The sequence below is a fragment of the Emys orbicularis genome, chromosome 3 (assembly GCF_028017835.1).
Source record: "Emys orbicularis isolate rEmyOrb1 chromosome 3, rEmyOrb1.hap1, whole genome shotgun sequence".
Lineage (NCBI taxonomy): Eukaryota > Metazoa > Chordata > Testudines > Emydidae > Emys > Emys orbicularis.
The window spans coordinates 64,697,510-64,715,062 of record NC_088685.1 but is presented as its reverse complement, the minus strand read 5'-3'; the positions used below and the strand labels follow the sequence as shown (position 1 = coordinate 64,715,062).

The window sequence follows — 17,553 nt, the reverse complement described above, 5'->3', positions numbered from 1 at the left end:
AAAAAAAATGCTCTCCTCAAAGCTGTGTTCTCTTCCCCTTCCATAGACCTCTTCCTTCCTTCCTGACTGCAAAATACTGTTAGTCACTTTTCATTGGATTATCTGTTTAGATTGTAAGCACTTCAAACTTTGAAGATGAGAGAGTCCCTGCCCTGAAGTGTTGTTGTGTAGGCCCATAAACATAATAGTTAATAATTGACATAACAGAGACCTGATTTAACTGTAAGTGGGCTTATAATTAAATCGAGTAAGCTCTTCTGTACCTTTTAGATGACGCAGGTAAGAAAGAGTAAGCAGGAGCAAACCTGACTTGAACTATTTTGATGGAGGCTATGAGGGAGGTTAAGCAATAATGAAAGCTGAATCTGAGGCATAAGAAGACTGAATTTAACTTTTTCAACTCATTTCAATATATTTGTGTTTTATGGCTTGATATTGCTTAATTACTAGTGGAGTGTATGTGTGGGAGGAGGAGAGTTAAATTTCCCAGGGGTTCTCAAAATCCCTGTTAGAGCAAACCTCAGGGCTTCACTTCAAACCATTATCCTACCAACTGTTGACTAGCTCGTACTCCCATTGGAGCCTGTGGATGTTTTTTGTTAATTGGCTGGGATTGTCACTGTGTGATGCAAGGTGTTGCCTACCTACTTGCTGCTATGGAGCTGATGTGCTGCTCTGTAGCAGTCCCAGCTTTTGCTGATAATCAGTCCTGTGTTTCTTCCTTGGGAAATCTAGAATGATTTTACTTGATAGTGTTTGGTTTGCAAGCCCTAACTTGTAAGTCTGACAAACATCTCTTTTCAAGGGGAATTCAGTTATTGTGGCATATAGACCAGTAATTTTATTTTAATCCATGTTTTGTCATAACCCCAATGCTTTTTTTCCCTAGATGCATAATAAAATAGCTGACTTTATTCAATATTTTCTCTTCAGTCTCCAGAGGGTGCTGAGGGCAAGGATGCAGCAAAAATAACTAAACAAGAGGCAAGTATAACTCCTGTTTTTCATCTATTGTAGTTTTAATTATTAAATTGGAGATTCCCAGTTTTACAAGACTAAATAGTATTTGTTGCTTCATAGAGATCCACTTATGATGAGGGGTTTTTATGGGAATTATGGTATTGGTGTTAAAACTGCAAATGTACCACAGATTTGGTTTACTTGGTAAAATTTAATCCTTTGGCATTGAAGAATCAGAGGATGCATTGCTATGTGAGGCATTTTCCAGTAGCATGTTAGTCAATGGGGAAGGATCCTGAATCCTAGTGCCATGGGAATTTAGCTTCTCCCCCCCCCCCCCCCTTCTTTTAAATCCAGTAAGGAAGTTCACTGCTTTGATTTCAAAAACTGAATGAACATTCAGGTGAATTAACAGTGAATTTCCTCTATTTTAAAGTTATGAACATTCTCCAAAGGGCATATTTGAACTGAAAACATGAGTAAGAACATAAATTATAGGTCTCCAGAAAATGTAAAAATTAGTGAGCCAAGACAAGGAAGCTGACTTGAGGCTCAGTCATTTAGAAAAAAAATGGTGCAGTGGAAGGGGCAAAACAATAGCAAGATTCAGTCATAACCCCTTGAAGGAATAAATGAGCTCTTTGGAAAAGGGCAACTTGGTTTTTAGCTTCTTAGTAGCAATGTCTTCCTGTGACATTTCCTAGAAGATCAAGAAGAGAAGCATATGATTGCACAAATTAGTACAGTTGAGAGTTTTATGTAGTTTCTATTATATCTTATACAATATTGTTATTACAAAGGCAGGTTAAAAAGAATACCTTAGGCAAGTATTAAACTTTTAATGTGACTTACTTTGCGTAAAACAATACAGATTCTTCTCCTGTATCCATGTTTAAATACTGTTTCCTCAAAATAAAATAATTTTGAAGGAGAGCAGTCCTAAGGTTCCCCTCCCTCACCCCAAAAGATTTGACAGATATCATTGATGTCCATTGGATACCAGTATAAAGAATGAACGTTTCTAGCTTCTAACTAGTAGTGCCTGCAAGGTTTCTAAACTGTTTCAAAAGAGCCTGTTCTCGCTCAAACACAAGAACACCCATCGTGGACATGGAGTCAAGAATAGATATGATGGCTTTGTTCACAAGGGCATTATAGCTTTCTGTATGTAACTTCTGTTACCTATAAGGACTGAGATGCAATCAGCTAGCATAGCTTCTAGGTAAAATGGGACAAGAGAGTTAAACAACCTACCCTCTCCATTCAGGGATTTTTAAAGAATTGTGTTTAACTCACTGTGCTCCTGATGTCAGTGCAAACCCTTAAGTGAAGCAGATCAATGAGTAAAACCCTCTACTACATGACCAAAGCCGTTGTAGTCTCTCTGTGTGTGTTTTTTTTTTTTAAATCATTGTGATTTAGAAGAGTGCTGTCTTATCTGTACCTTCTATTGTTCAAATGCCTTCTAGAGAACCAGGGAATGTAAATGTAGATTTAAGCTGGGACTTGGGGTACACGGGATCTACAATTCTGTACTTACAAACTAATTGAAATGCTGTCTTTTTAATCTGTTTAACAGTGGTGCTGTGAAAACTGATAGTGCTCAACAAATAGATATCCCAAATCACTAAGAGAAGAGACATATAGATTTTAGAATGATGTATAAATACTAGACAGCTGAAAATCAGTTTTTTTGTTTTGTTTTGTTTTTTTCTTGGACAAAACCTTCCTCCTGCCAAGACCAAGTTCAAGATTTTATTTACCCTGTAGGTGTTTACTAGTAAGGGACATTAAAATCATTACATGGAACATGGCTGGCTGTACTCCTCAGGTGTTGATGGCCTCATCTGTTGCAGGAGAAATGCAGAACCTTTGACATACGTTTTTCAGGTGGTGGGTTGTTGTTTTTTTTAGCCTTTCAGTTCATCTTTAGGTTCTGTTTTGTTGGGGGATGGGTTACAAATCAGGTAAAGGGACAACTGAATGTAAACATGGTTCCAATTTTGTAGCATAGACCAAATTTTATGTTTTTTTTTTTTTTTTTTTTTTTTTTTAACCAAGACAAAGCCTTGGCCAAAACAGTACAAATAGAGCTGAGTCGGGGACTAGTTACGTGGTTTTGTCCTGACCCTGTTACAACCCAGTTCCAGTTTTTAATACACATGATCTCTTTAGTCATGCTCTGTAGCCAGCTTCATTCACTCATCTATAGTTGTAATGTATTCAGGGGCCTGGGAGTGGAGAACAAGATAACGTGTTTTTAAATAATATTTCCCAGACTTTCTCATCTTCCACACTTGACTTATGAAAAAAGTAGAGACATTAAATTTTATTTGTGGGTGGGGAGGGGAGTTCACATCTCTTATTTTTCTCTTAATAATTTTCTTTAAGTGGAAAAACAGTCAAATGCTTACCCTCTGCTCCTGCAACTGGCTCTGTGCAGGTGGACTCCTGTACCCGCATGATATCAGCTGCAGGATTGGGCCTTAATTTACTTCTTTTAAATATCAGCACTGTACTATGGGACACATCAACTTAACTTGCATTTCTGTCAGAAAATATTTTTACACAGTGTTAAAAGTAACAGCTAAGAGATTAAAGAAACACTCTTTTCCTCAATATTTCAGTTCACTTGCTTTGTGCTTTTGACAGTCCTATGTAGAATCAGTTTCACTGTTTCCGATGTGTAGTCAGTCATTCTCTCCTGTTTGCATAGGCCTTTCACACAGCAACAAGGGTGAGATAAACACTTATAAAATAGGTCACTGTTATTGTAAAACTGCACCTGCTCCAAAATCTGTCAATATTTGTAGTCACTGAAACTTCTGAACTTTTTTTTTTTTGTAAGCAGCTGGATTTCAAGTTCACTATGTCTCTTTAAAACTCGAAAAATCCAGTGGAGGCGGCACCCTTTATGTGTATTTGGCAGTAAGGACTTTTGTTGTCCTAGTGGTATATTTTAAGTTATCATCAAATGAATGAGTGACATGGTTTGACTATGATCTGCTGAAAGCCTACCAACATTTTTTCCCCTTTTTATAGCCCACAAGACGATCGGCAAGATTGTCAGCTGTAAGTATTCCTAAGAGCTGTTGGTGTACACCTTCCTAGGCATATGCTTTCTCATGCCAAGCAAACAGGATGTCATATTTTGTTTGATTGATTTATTCTTGAAGAGCATTAAAGCTCTCTGGAGGGAAGGATGTTTATTTTAATATAACCAAAGGCACACAGTCTCCTAAAAAGAACTGTATTCTTTTCTTTCACTGGTATGCCTGTTGCACACAAAATGTGACTTGGCACTTCTGGAAGTTCTATCTCCTGATAGGTCAACAGATGCTGGTTGTGAAGATGCATCTTCCTCTGTGAAAGACTGGGGGCCACTGTAGCAGGGCTGGATTTGATATTTTTGATACTTTTTGGTTATTTTTCTTTGTTAGATATGGGTAGAAGGACAAGTGGGAGGGGGAAAATCTCCCTTCTTCTTTCCAGTATATTTGCTTGACATATGTGTGTTCATATATTAAAAACAATAATTAATAAATAGCCCACTTCAGGAGGAATGGAGGAGGAAGAACCTTCTAGCAATGTCACATTAGATAGCCCAAGCTCTCTGTTACAGATAGGCTAAAGGGGAGGGTGGGCTTTTGTTAATGGTTCACACCAAACTCCCTCTTAGACGCTTAAAATGACTCCAAAATTACTTTCACTCCTGCATGTGGTGAGCCAATAGATACAGGCTAGGTTAGTCTGTGGTGTCAGTTGAGGTATATCTGAACATTAAACTTTTCTGGTCTTTTAAGAGGTGCACACTAGGAAGCAAGGAAAAGGTGGGGGTGGGAGGCAGGTAGTGAATTATCTAATATATTTTGTAACTGGAAATGTTTTATAGAAACCTGCTCCACCAAAACCTGAACCCAAACCAAGGAAAACCACAAAGGTAAAATTCCTGTAATTTAAATCACTATAACCAAATAATCATGCATTTTTGTTTTTGCATTGCATATTTCAATCTGTTTCAAATGTTCATGGACAACTTCTGAAGCATCCACATTTTTTTCATGTTTTATCTTTAAAAGCAAAACACACCCACACCCACACACACCCACCTGTCCCAATTTAAATGTATTGCTGTCTGCCTGCAATGCATAGTCTGTCAGCCGCATACTTTTGCTTCCTAAGCATAGCTATTCACTGTAGCAACATCTTTTCCTTCCCCAGAGATGGAGCTCACCTTTCCTGCACTTGCAGGGTTGATCAAGGTGGCTCTGCTACCAACCTGGGACCAAGCATTTCCCACACTAGTGTGTCAGCTTTTTCAGCTCTGCCCTCCCTGCTTGACTAAATGGACAGTACACCCCCCATTAGTGAGACGCTCTTGTCTTATACATATTTTTCTTACGAAAATACAACGATTGCCAAGGATGCTGATTACAACTAAAGGTAGAATTAAAGATATGGCTAAATGAGGTGGTGGTGACTTTCTAGGCCAAATACAGTCAAAATAGTTTCAGACACTATTAAGAGAAGTTCTAGAAATGTACTTCAGAAAACAGATTTATTGGGGCCCAAGGCGGATGCAAAATAATAACAATTGTTGTACCAGAAAAACCATTTTTTGGGGAGGAAACTGTTTTAGCCCTCCCCAGTGTATATATCTGCTTGACAAGTATTAGAACAGGGATCGGCAACCTTTGGCACCCTGGCAGGCTGGGCCGATTTGTTTACCTGCCGCATCCGCAGGTTTGGCCGATCGCGGCTCCCACTGGCCGTGGTTCGCTGTCCCAGGCCAATGGGGGCGCTGGGAAGCAGCAGTCAGCACATCCCTCAGCCCGCGCCGCTTCCCGCAGCCCCCATTGGCCTGGGACGGCGAACTGCGGCCAGTGGGAGCCGCGATCGGCCGAACCAGCGGACATGGCAGGTAAACAAACCGGCTCGGCCCGCCAGGGTGCTTACCCTGGCGAGCTGTGTGCCAAAGGTTGCCGATCCCTGTATTAGAATCTTAAGATCAAGTATATGAGTGTCTGATTCTGTGACTTGGCACATTTTGAGTGTAAACCTATCATATCTGATATTACTGACTAAATAATGTTAAGATTATCATGTTCTCTCAAAATGCGATTGTTATAGTTTGAGGGAAAGAGGTTTATATAAAAAAGGAGGGAGGAGCTTATTAAAGAAGGGAATGTGGTAGGTTTTATCTTTTTCAGTACAAGTAATAAAAATGTAGCTTCAATATATGTCCTTAACAAAAGAGGACATATTTGAGGCATATTTCCAGGACTTGATTCTTTAATAAGAACTAATTTAATATGCTGGGTTTTTTTTTTAACAACCACCTGTTTCCCCAAACTATAATTTGGTTACATTTAAGGACTGGGATTAAATTTGGTTTTGATAGAGTTGAGCAAGTCTTACACAAAATGAGCAAGCTTATACTTTGATCAACTAATAAGAAATTTCTGATTAACATTATGTTGTAAGTAATTTCAGATATGGTAATTTTTAGTGTTCAAAGCTAACATATAACAGTTTTACAAACTCAAATACTTAACTGTCCCTTTTTTAATGTGAAGACTTACCTAGAATGTATACATACTTGCTAAAAATTAAAACTCAGAAAGTAGTTACTATGTAGATAAATGGAAGGAAGCTTGATCTTAATATATCAGTTGACAGTAATAGACTCTTTTTTGTGGGGGGGAGGGAGGAGCAGAAAAGTGGGGAGCATGGAACATCTCCTTCTAAATGTTGTTTATCAGGATCAATCTCAACACCCAATGCCAAATCCTCAACCTTACCTTTGTAACCCCATAAAGTCTTTACAAAATTGGGTAGCTAAGCATAGGCCGCTACTGGTATTGCAGGTCTTGACAGGTACTCTTAAGTGGGTCTGGAACACATGGAGCGGATAGAACAGATACAAAAATAATCGGTCTTAGCCCATTGTTCCTCTATCTAACAACAATAAATCTCCAGATGATAATGTAACTTCCCTCCACCCCCAATTGGGTTTCTGTTCATAGCTTCTTGCCTTTCTATTACTGCTGACTGGTGAAATTCCCTGTGTGACCATTCTAGGATATTGGTTCATTAACATATAATCATAGAATATTAGGGTTGGAAGAGACCTCAGGAGGTCATCTAGTCCAACCCCCTGCTCAAAGCAGGACCAACACTAACTAAATCATCCAAGCCAGGCTTTGTCAGCCAGGCCTTAAAAACCTCTAAGGATGGAGATTCCACCACCTCCCTAGGTAACCCATTCCAGTGCTTCACCACCCTCCTAGTGAAATAGTATTTCCTAATATCCAACCTAGACCTCCCCCACTGCAACTTGAGACCACTGCTTCTTGTTCTGTCATCTGCCATCACTGAGAACAGCCTAGCTCCATTTCTTTGGAACCCCCCTTCATGTAGTTGAAGGCTGCTATCAAATCCTCCCTCACCCTTCTCTTCTGCAGACTAAATAAGGCCAGTTCCCTCAGCCTCTCCTCGAAAGTCATGTGCCCCAGACCCCTAATCATTTTCATTGCCCTCCGCTGGACTCTCCAATTTGTCCACATCCTTTCTGTAGTGGGGAGACCAAACTTGGACGCAATACTCCAGGTGTGGCCTCACCAGTGCCAAATAGAGGGGAATAATCACTTCCCTCGATCTGCTGGCAATGCTCCTACTAATACAGCCAAATATGCCATTGGCCTTCTTGGCAATAAGGGCACACTGCTGACTCATATCCAGCTTCTCATCCACTGTAATCCCCAGGTCCTTTTCTGCTGAACTGCTGCTTAGCCAGTCAGTCCCCAGTCTGTAGCAGTGCAGGGGATTCTTCCTTCCTAAGTGCAGGACTCTGCACTTGTCCTTGTTATACAATATAGCCAGCTTTCTATCCAGCTTATAGTCCATTCATCCAATCCATACTTCTTTAACTTGCTGGCAAGAATACTGTGGGAGACCGTATCAAAAGCTTTGCTAAAGTCAAGATATATATCATCTACCACTTCCCCCATATCCACAGAGCCAGTTATCTCATCATAGAAGGCAATCAAGTCAGGCATGACTTGCCCTTAGTGAATCTATGTTGACTGTTCCTGATCACCTTCCTCTCCTCCAAGTGCTTCAAAATAGATTCCTGGAGGACCTGTTCCATGATTTTGCCGGGGACTGAAGTGAGGCTGACCTGTCTATAGTTCCCTGGGATCTCTTTCTTCCCTTTTTTAAATATGGGCACTATATTTGCCTTTTTCCAATCATCTGGGACCTTCCCTGATCGCCACAAATTTTCAAAGATAATGGCCAATGGCTCTGCAATCACAACAGCCAACTCCCTCAGCACCCTTGGATGCATTAGATCTGCACCCATGGACTTGTGCATGTCCAGCTTTTCTAAATAGTCCTTAACCTGTTCTTTCACCACTGAGGGCTGCTCACCTCGTCCCCATACCGTGTTGCCCAGTGCAGCAGTCTGGGAGCTGATCTTGTCTGTGAAGACCGAGGCAAAAAAAGCATTAAATACTTCAGCTTTTTCCACATCCTCTGTCACTAGGTTGCCTCCCCCATTCAGTAAGGGTCCCACACTTTCTCTGACCTCCTTCTTGTTTCTAACATACCTGTAGAAACCCTTCTTGTTACCCTTCACATCCCTTCCTAGCTGCAACTCCAATTGTGCCTTTGCCTTCCTGATTACATCCCTGCATGCTCTAGCAATATTTTTATACTCCTCCCTAGTCATCTGTCCAAATTTCCACTTCTTGTAAGCTTCCTTTTTGAGTTTAAGCTCGCTGAAGATTTCTCTTTTAAGCCAAGCTGGTTGCCTGCCATATTTGTTGTTCTTTCTGCACATCGGGATGGTTTGTTCCTGCGCCCTCAATAAGGCTTCTTTAAAATATAGCCAGCTCTCCTGGACTCCTTTCCCCTCATATTAGCGTCCCAGGGGATCCTGCCCATCAGTTCCCTAAGGGAGTCTAAGTCTGCTTTTCTGAAGTTCAGGGTCCGTATTTTTGCTATTCTCCTTTCTTCCTTTTGTGAGGATCCTGAACTCAACCATCTCATGGTCACTGCTGCCTAGGTTGCCACCCACTTCTACTTCCCCTACCATCTGGGGTGTTCTTTCCAAAGAGAAACATGCAAGCCTAAAATAGCAAAAATTACTTAATTTTTGTTCTCTAACATCCTTAAGACACAGGGGGGCTAGTTCCTCAGCCAGTGTAAGTTGGTGCATTTCCACTGAATCCAATAGTGCTGTGCCATCACTTCAGCTGTGATTCTGGTCCAATTAATGTGCTTGACTGTATAAGACTTTAATAGACAGTACTTGTTCTGATATGTATGTCCATCCTGGTTTGTTTTTGTATGATATATGGACTGTTTTCTTATTCTACTAGAGTAATTTTTTAAATCCCTGAAAATTAAGAGAAACAATAGAGTCTCAGTTAAATTTTGCTAGTGATGGCAGCAGTTGCAGGAGAGCTTTAGAACCCTCAACTTTGGCACTTGCGGGTAAAAGCATTCCAGATCATCTTTAGAGAGGTAGCTGACATTTTGTACTAATTTGTCACACACAACTTACTCATACAGTAGATAGTTCATAGATAGTAACAAGTATCCAACAACTTCTAATGCACACTCTCTCCATGTTTTTGATCCTCTATCAGAAGGAACCCGGAACAAAGGCTAACAAAGGTGCTAAAGGAAAGAAGGATGAAAAACAAGAAGCTGCAAAGGAAGGTACTACACCATCTGAAAATGGTGAAAATAAAGCTGAAGAGGTACTTTCCACACAGACCTCCCACTGATTGAATCAGTGTTTTTAAAAAATTATTCAATCTTTCAGCCATTGATAGCATGTTCATAATGTTTCTTTTTATTGCCCATAATGTTATTGCAGATTCGCATCTCTCGCTCAACTGTTAGTGTTTCAACATCCAGAGGTGCCCCACCCAGCACACTGTCAGTAAAAGGGCAGATTGAAACAGTGAAAGTTAAGGGTACGGTAGAGCATTCTGCATGTGTGCAGTGAATAGAAACAGATAGTAGTGTGGTGCTTTTCATTATGAACAATGGAAGCTGGCAGGTAAGGCTTCTATGGCTTTTGAAAAGCAGGGATCAATAAATGAAGACAAGTGTGTGTGTACCTGTTGTGTCTGTAAACATAATACTGAAATAGTTTGAAACTGAGCAGTTGCAAATAATGCATCAAAGGAGAAGGTGCTAGTGTGGGGGCTTTTTTTACACATGGAGCAGTAACTTTATAGTAATTGTTGTTTTTTGTTTCCCTTCCCCTTCGCAGGCACAGAGAACTGAATCTGTAGGTGACAAGAGCCAATGAATTGTCATGAAAATTTTGGGTTGATTTTATGTACCTCTTGGACAACTTTTAAAAGATATTTTTATCAAGTATTTTGTAAATGCTAATTTTTTTAGGACGATGATAGTTGACATATTAAACTATATAGGAACATATCCCTTCTCATAACCATGCTCTTAGAAATTCCCATTGCTGCCAAGTAATATAAATATCAACTTAGCGTTGGAAGATGTGTGTCAAATTGGATCAGCATTCCATACACTTGCTTTAAGAAATTAAGTCTTGTGCGTATGGTGATGGTTTTTACTGTGTGTATTTGAATTTTTCATGCAGTTTTCTAGAGCAATAATCAGTGGTGCTTTTGTACTTAGGGTTTATGTGATTTTAATGAAACATGGATAGATGTGGCCACCTGCTGACTATTTTGGGTTCTATTAATGGATTAAAATAAAAGGTCTCCTTGCCTGCAAATCTACAGCCTCCTAATGTTTTCTCTAAATCTGAGGAATGCCTGACTCATTTTTTAACTATTGTGTGGAAGACTAAATGGTTTAGCAACTATTGTGTTCTGCATGCACTACGTTTGATGCTTTTTGCTGGTCTCTGATAAACATATTTAAATGTCCACATATGAGTAACAGGTCAAGATTTTCAATGGTCCACATATTAATGGCCTTCTCAATATGAACCAGTGTATTCGTATTTACTATCACAGTTGAATAGACTTTGTATTACTGTACCAGTATAACATACAGTGAGATACCAAAACAGAATGAATTGCTTGATTGAAGCAAATGTACAGTAACTGAAAGGCATTCAGGAGCAGCTTTGCTTCCTCTCTCCCTGCCCCTCCTCCCCCCCCTCATCTAATACAGGAGTTTTTAATTTTAGCAGCTTATTACATGGAACTCTTGTTTCTATCTACAGCCCCAAATTTAACATAAAATAGTAATTGCTGTTCTGCTTCAGCAGAGGACAGTTGTAAATGTAGTGCAATTGCTGTTAAACAGCACTATACTTGGTATGTGGTAGAGATGGAACAATTAAAGTATTTTTGAGGGGCTTGTGGTGGTGGTAAATTAGCTAATGACCTTTAGTACCTATACATTACAGCTCTTCAGCTCATTATAAGCGCCTTTGATAGTTTTCTCTTTATCCTCTTCTGGAACTCTAGTATTTCTATTGTTGTTTGTGGGGGTGGGAAGGTGAGAAAGGAATGTTCCCTGTTCAGTGACATTTATTTGTATTGCTGAAGTGGTGGCCATTATGTCTGGGGATACTTTTGTTTGTTTCAGTCAATAAATAAATGACTGTATTGCTTGACCTTAGTGTCTTCTTTATTATTTAGGAAGCAAGTTGTCATCTGAAGTAGCCTGGTGTTAATTTTTTAGAAAACCTCTCTCTCTCCCCCCTCCCTCCACTTCAGTACATTTTCTATTCAGCTTCTCTGTTATATATATGTATATATAATAGTAGCACCCAACGCCACAATCAGGATCAGTGTTTCTATTCTGATAGGCCCTGTGCAATAGCATAAGGACTTGCTGTCACAACACCAAGGAGCTTACCATCTAAGAAAGAATTTACAGTTTTGGAAATAGGTTGAGAATAAGGGTAGTGATGGGGGGGACACAATAAAGATGATGATTCAATTAGAAGGGAAGCAGTTATTCCTCTTCATAGAGTGATTCCTACACAACACTCTATGATTTGCTTGCTAAAGACAGGCCCTGTTGAGGTGGGTCTATCAATCTAAATACATATGCCCCCCACCCCCCATCACCATAATATTTGAGTCACTCCCAAACATTAATGAATTTATGCTTTCCCCACTGCCGCAGGTTAGAAAGGTAGAATTACCCCCATTTTATAGATGGTAAGTGAGATAGAGATTAAGTGACTTGGCCAGTGTCACACTGTAAGTCTGTGGCAGAGCTGGGCTTTGAACCCTGATCATCTAACTCCCAGTATGGTGCCTTAACAATAAGACCAACCATTTTCCCAGAAAAACCCACTCAGAAGAACTTCCATAAAATTCTAGATCCCTAAAATTCCTGTTTATCCACTTAAGATTTCTGATTTTCAGAAAAAGTGAGAAATTTATGTATGTGGCGTTTTCTTTTTTCCCCCCCATCTCCAGTCACTGAAACCCCTTGCGTAAAATTTTCAAAGCACTCTATGGGATTTTAGGGGACACTTCTTTTTAACCCTCAAAATGCTGGCACTTTCCATGCCTCTAACCAAACAAGTGCTTTAAAACTGTGGTCTGTAGTCAATTGGTGATCTGCAGACCACCTCTAGGTAATCTGGAGCTACTTCTGAAATTGCTTTAGCTATAAAATTCTAACTTAAAGGTGCCAGGTGCCTTAGAATTCATGGCAAGCTATTTTTTTAAAGAAAATTAGCTCAGTAGTTTTAAAGCTTAGTTATCAAGCTTAAACTTTTTTACAAGTAGGCTTTTAAACTGATTCAAAGTAAGTGAGGTTTAAAATATTTAAAACTATTAAACAGATTCTCTTGTTCAGTAGATTTCAAAATAAAGCCAAATTGGAGGACTGCAGGTACTTATTGTAGGTCAGGTTATATAAAACCTTCAGTTTATTTTAGATACAGTAACTCCTCACTTAACATTGTAGTTATGTTCCTGAAAAATGCAACTTTAAGTGAAACGATGTTAAATTAATCCAATTTTCCCATAAGATTTAATGTAAATGCGGGGGGTTAGGTTCCAAGGAAATTTTTTGGGGGCAGACAAAAGACATTATATACTGTACATTATTGTGCTGTACTGTGGTTGGGAAGTGCCCCTGGCTTACCCCACACAGGCACAGCCCGCTGCAGGCGAGGATGCTAGGAAGCACTTTGCGCAACAGCAGCTGCAGCTTCCCCTGAGAAGAACAGGCGCCGACTTTGCCGGGGGATGCTCTAGGCCCAACTCTTCCTGTCCCTGCTCCACTCCAGGCCCACCTCTTCCCACCCCCCACTTCACCTCCTCTCCGGAGCACGCCCACGCCCCTGCTCCTCCCCCTCCAAGCGCTGGGAGGGAGGGGGAGGAGGTGGAGAAGAGGAACTTGTGCAATGCTCCCTTGTAAAGTTGCTGTTCTTCCACAGAATCTTACAAGCAGTGGACAGAGCAGGCAGCCAAACAACGTTATAAGGGAGCTTTGCACAACTTTAAACGAGCATGTTCCCTAATGGAGCAGTGATGTAACTTTGAAACAACGTTAAGCGGGAGGACGTTAAGTAAGGAGTTACTGTATTGTATTTCACAAATCCTTTATAATATAAAGAGACCATGTTTTAAGGCATAAGCACAACAGAGTTGAGTTAAGGTTGAACTTTCAACATAAAATGTAGATTTCTCAATCTAACTTGCATTCATGATGGTTTTATCATATATTAATTTAAAAATATTATATCGCTGTTTATTGTAAGTCAAACTCTTTTTCATATATTACTAAATTCCTGTTGTCATAATTCTCCTTATTAAGCAGTCAGCCACTTTTATCCAATGCTTACAATCTATTTAAAATTCTGCTTCTCATCTAATTGTCCCTTCCATGTTATTCTATCCCTCTGCCAATTCAGTTTTATTGCTTGCAACTGAATTTGAGGTTCAGATTGAAAATCCTATTACTGCCATTTTAAGGCTCTTCAAGGACTAATCACCAATATATTTAGAATTTGTAAAGATCTGTTCTATTGTGCAGCCTTATGGTGTTTTAGAATTGTGTCATTTCCTTTTTGTAATGGTCTAGTAGAGTTCTGATTTTTCTCATATCTGTATTAGTTTTAAAACCACCTAATTTTCAAAATATTTTCCTTTTACTGTTAACTTTGTTTTGCTTTTTGCATTTTAAAGTTTACTTTTAAAGATTGTTACAGTAGTCATGAAAGTTAAATTCCATTAGAAATCAAATGTAATGCAAAATAAAAAGGGAAACTACTTATTGCTATTTTTGTTTTGCAGTTCTCCTCTTTTCTCATCTACGCTAATAATGCTTACACAATTTATGGCTTTATTTACCAAGAACCAGGCTGGTTCCTATAAAGGGGATAGTTAGCCCATTTCCTGCGTCAGTCTTTCTGCTTCCCTTGACTGTGAATACAATCATGTATCACAGTCCTCTAGCTCTAATACACACACTCACTCACCCGAAATAGCTCACTAATGAGAAACATCCAGGCTTTCCACCCTTGGAATCACTGGGGATGTGAAATTCGAGTTCTGTATAAACAGGGGAGTAATAAGGAGAAAGAGGGTGGTGATTTTTTTACCTCTGTCTATGGGATTGGTGAGACCAATACTGGAATATTATGTAGCATTCTGGTGTCAACATTTTTTTAAAGGATGATGAAAAATTGGAGAGGCTGCAGAAAATAGCCACAAACATTATTTGAAAAAGTCTTACAGAGAAGGACTTGAAGAGCTCTATCTGTTTAGCTTGTCAAAAAGATCAACAGGTGACTTGACCCTCCTCTTCATGGGAAGAAAAATACTGAGCGCTAAAGGGCTCTTCAGTCTAGAGGAGAAAGCCATAGCAAGCTGAAGCCAAAGTCAAATTAGAAATAAGACACGATATATATATATATTTTTAAACTGTGAGGGAGGTTAACCATTTGAACAAACTACCAAGGGAAGTGGTGGATTCTCTGCTCTTTGATGTCTTCAAATCAAGAATGGATGCCGTTCTGGAAGATGTGCTTTAGTCACACACAAGTTATTGGGTTCAGTAGAGGTGAGTGAGTGAAATCTTTGGTCAGTGATATGCAGGAGGTCAGATAAGATGAACTAATAGTTCCTCCGGGCCTTAAAAATAAATGAAAGTAGGATATTTCAAGTATTGCTGTATTTATTTGTTTTTTTCCAAGTTTAAAAGTCAGTAGGTTGATGCCATAATTGCAATAGATACAGGATTTCAGTAATGAAAAGGAAAACAAAGTACTAATTGACTGGATTTAGGCTAGAAAGGATAAATACAATTTTAAAGAAGTAACAAGTGAAAAGATATACATTTGGAGCGGGGGGAAAGGTGTTTCAGAAAACTAGTAAGTGCAACATACTAAAAGCTGAGTGTTGAAGTTCATAATGTATACAATAGAAATTAAAGTATATCCTTAAAATGGTTCTGCCCTTAAATACAAAAGTAAAAAATTCATGAAACAGGAGCACAAAATTCTTCACACATAGTAAGCTAATTGTTTAGCAAGAAGATGGCCGTCTCAGTGAGAGACGAATGGATGATAGTGCTAGTAGACTTAAATGTCTTTTGATGAAGAGATCAAAGTGATCTATAACATTTCCATGACAGACTGAAATCTATTTGGAGGGGAGGTAAGTGAACACCAAGACGTTAGCTTTGAACCAGACCACATATGGTTCTAAGTGTCTTGTTGGCTCTGCAATTACACAAGATTTTTTATTCTTTCAGCAGGGCTAATTACCCCAACCTTCCTTTTTCCATTGCTCTTCCATCTTTTGCTTTACCAAGTTAGTCCTTCCTCAAAGATAAACCAGCGGTTTCAAACATTGTGTCGAAACGTATGTTGCCAACTTTAGTGATATTTGGTAGTATTCTTAAAAGTCTTGGTACCTGTAGTCTTGCGATTACATGAGAATTTCAGCTTTCATTTGAAAAAAATCCTAGTCCTTATGCTTATGGAGAAAAGCTTGAAAATGTGAATCCTAATGACTCAAAAGCCAAAAGAACCCCAAATTTATTATATTTTCAATCCTCATTACATTAGGGGCCTGGCAATATTGTGAAACAGAAAAGGGGGGAGATAACTCACTTCAAAGTGAGGCTTATTGTGGGGAAGTAGGAGGGAACAGGACTCTTGTGCAGCAAAAGTAAGCGAGCTTCCTTGAGTTTTCCCTAATTGCATTTCACTTCTTGTGCTGTTACTTCTCACCTGTCCCTTATTGCCTGTGGGAGCAAAAGGCAACCCTGGATGCTCAACTCTTCTAATGACAGCAGCAGCAGTTCCCAAACATTTCTCCTGGACTAGCAAGACCAAAACATCACTGGGACAGCTGGTGGAAGACTTACGCCCTTGCTTTACAATAGTGAAAATTGAGGATGGACAAACTTGTTTTCCTTAACTTTGCACTCAAGTGTCACAGATTTGAAAATTTGACAGCCACCATTGGGTTTGCTTCTTTGGCAGCTGTGCAGAGAAAGTCTAATAGGGAGAGGAAGAGAGAAGTGAAACACCAGAAGTGGGAAGAGACTTCATACTGGAAAAATAAAGTACATGAATACACGTGTGAGAGTTCAGGTCTTTTGGGGTTAGGAGGGGGTCTTGTATCCCTAATATAACCAGGCTCAGCTTTAGTTTATTGCAGGGGTGGCCAACTTGAGCCTGAGGAGTCAGAATTTACTAGTGTACATTGCCAAAGAGCCATAGTAATACGTCAGCAGCCCCCCATCAGCTCCCGCCCTCCCTGCTCCCAGCGCCTCCTACCTGCCGATAGCCCCGCCACTCAGCGCCTCCTTCAGCTGTTTCGCATGCGCAGGAAGCTCTATGGGGGAGGGGGAGGAGTGAGGGCATGGCAGGCTTGGGAGCAGGGGCCTTGGGGGAAGGGGTGGAGTGGGGGCAGGGCCTGGGGCAGAGCAGGGGGTTGAGCAGTGAGCACCCCCCGGCACACTGAAAGTTAGCATCTGTAGCTCCAGCCCTGGAGTCAGTGCCTATGCAAGGAGCCGCATATTAACCTCTGAAGAGCTGCATGCGGCTCCGGAGCCACAGGTCGGCCACCCCAGGTTTATTGATTACATTTAAAACATCACAGAATCAGTGGGGAAGATGGCTTAAAATTATAAAGTGGGGAGAAGAGGCATTGGTTTGTGAACTGAAACCAGTTTTACTGAAACCTGAAAATAAAGTTCCAGGGACTTAAAATGTCAAATTCCACAAGTTTCATTCATCCCTGTTAATATTACACATGGAGCTGTGACCCTATCCTGCGGAGAAAACTAAGGATGCTTTCCTGGAGGAAAATCAAGCAGCAATTTTATATTCTGCTAAGTTAAGGGACCAACTTGAAGGAAAAGTTTTCTGGAGTTTCAAAGAGTAAGTGTTTCTGCTGACCAATTCTGTTTTGAAGACCTGCCTATAGGGCCGGCACAACCCATTAGACGACCTAGGCGGTCGCCTAAGGCGCTACAATTTGGGGGGCGGCGACTGTGGTGGTATTTCGGCGGCGGGACCTTCCGCCGCCTCTGTGGGGGGTGGCATTTTGGGGCGGGACCTTCCACCGCCTAGGGCGGCAGAAAAGCTGGCAGCAC

General features: G+C 40.2%; 1 protein-coding gene and 1 long non-coding RNA gene across 4 annotated transcripts in view; one reads left to right on the top strand and one right to left on the bottom strand.

Annotated features, from left to right (window-relative positions):
* The window catches only part of HMGN3 (high mobility group nucleosomal binding domain 3), a 30,802-nt gene extending 19,237 nt beyond the window's left edge, over nucleotides 1-11,565 (top strand). Inside the window, exons 2-7 of one of the 2 annotated variants that reach the window (XM_065401341.1) lie at nucleotides 934-984; nucleotides 4,003-4,032; nucleotides 4,853-4,900; nucleotides 9,615-9,728; nucleotides 9,848-9,947; nucleotides 10,250-11,565. In XM_065401341.1, the coding sequence (XP_065257413.1) occupies nucleotides 934-984; nucleotides 4,003-4,032; nucleotides 4,853-4,900; nucleotides 9,615-9,728; nucleotides 9,848-9,947; nucleotides 10,250-10,263 (357 nt within the window). In that variant the 3' untranslated portion in view covers nucleotides 10,264-11,565. Of the gene's footprint in view, nucleotides 1-933; nucleotides 985-4,002; nucleotides 4,033-4,852; nucleotides 4,901-9,614; nucleotides 9,729-9,847; nucleotides 9,998-10,249 lie in introns of those variants that run through there. The other variant, XM_065401340.1, reaches the window with a different exon arrangement.
* LOC135876850 (uncharacterized) overlaps nucleotides 1-17,553 on the bottom strand; it is a 1,011,314-nt gene that overhangs the window by 272,786 nt on the left and 720,975 nt on the right. The gene's annotated exons all lie outside the window — the stretch shown is intronic.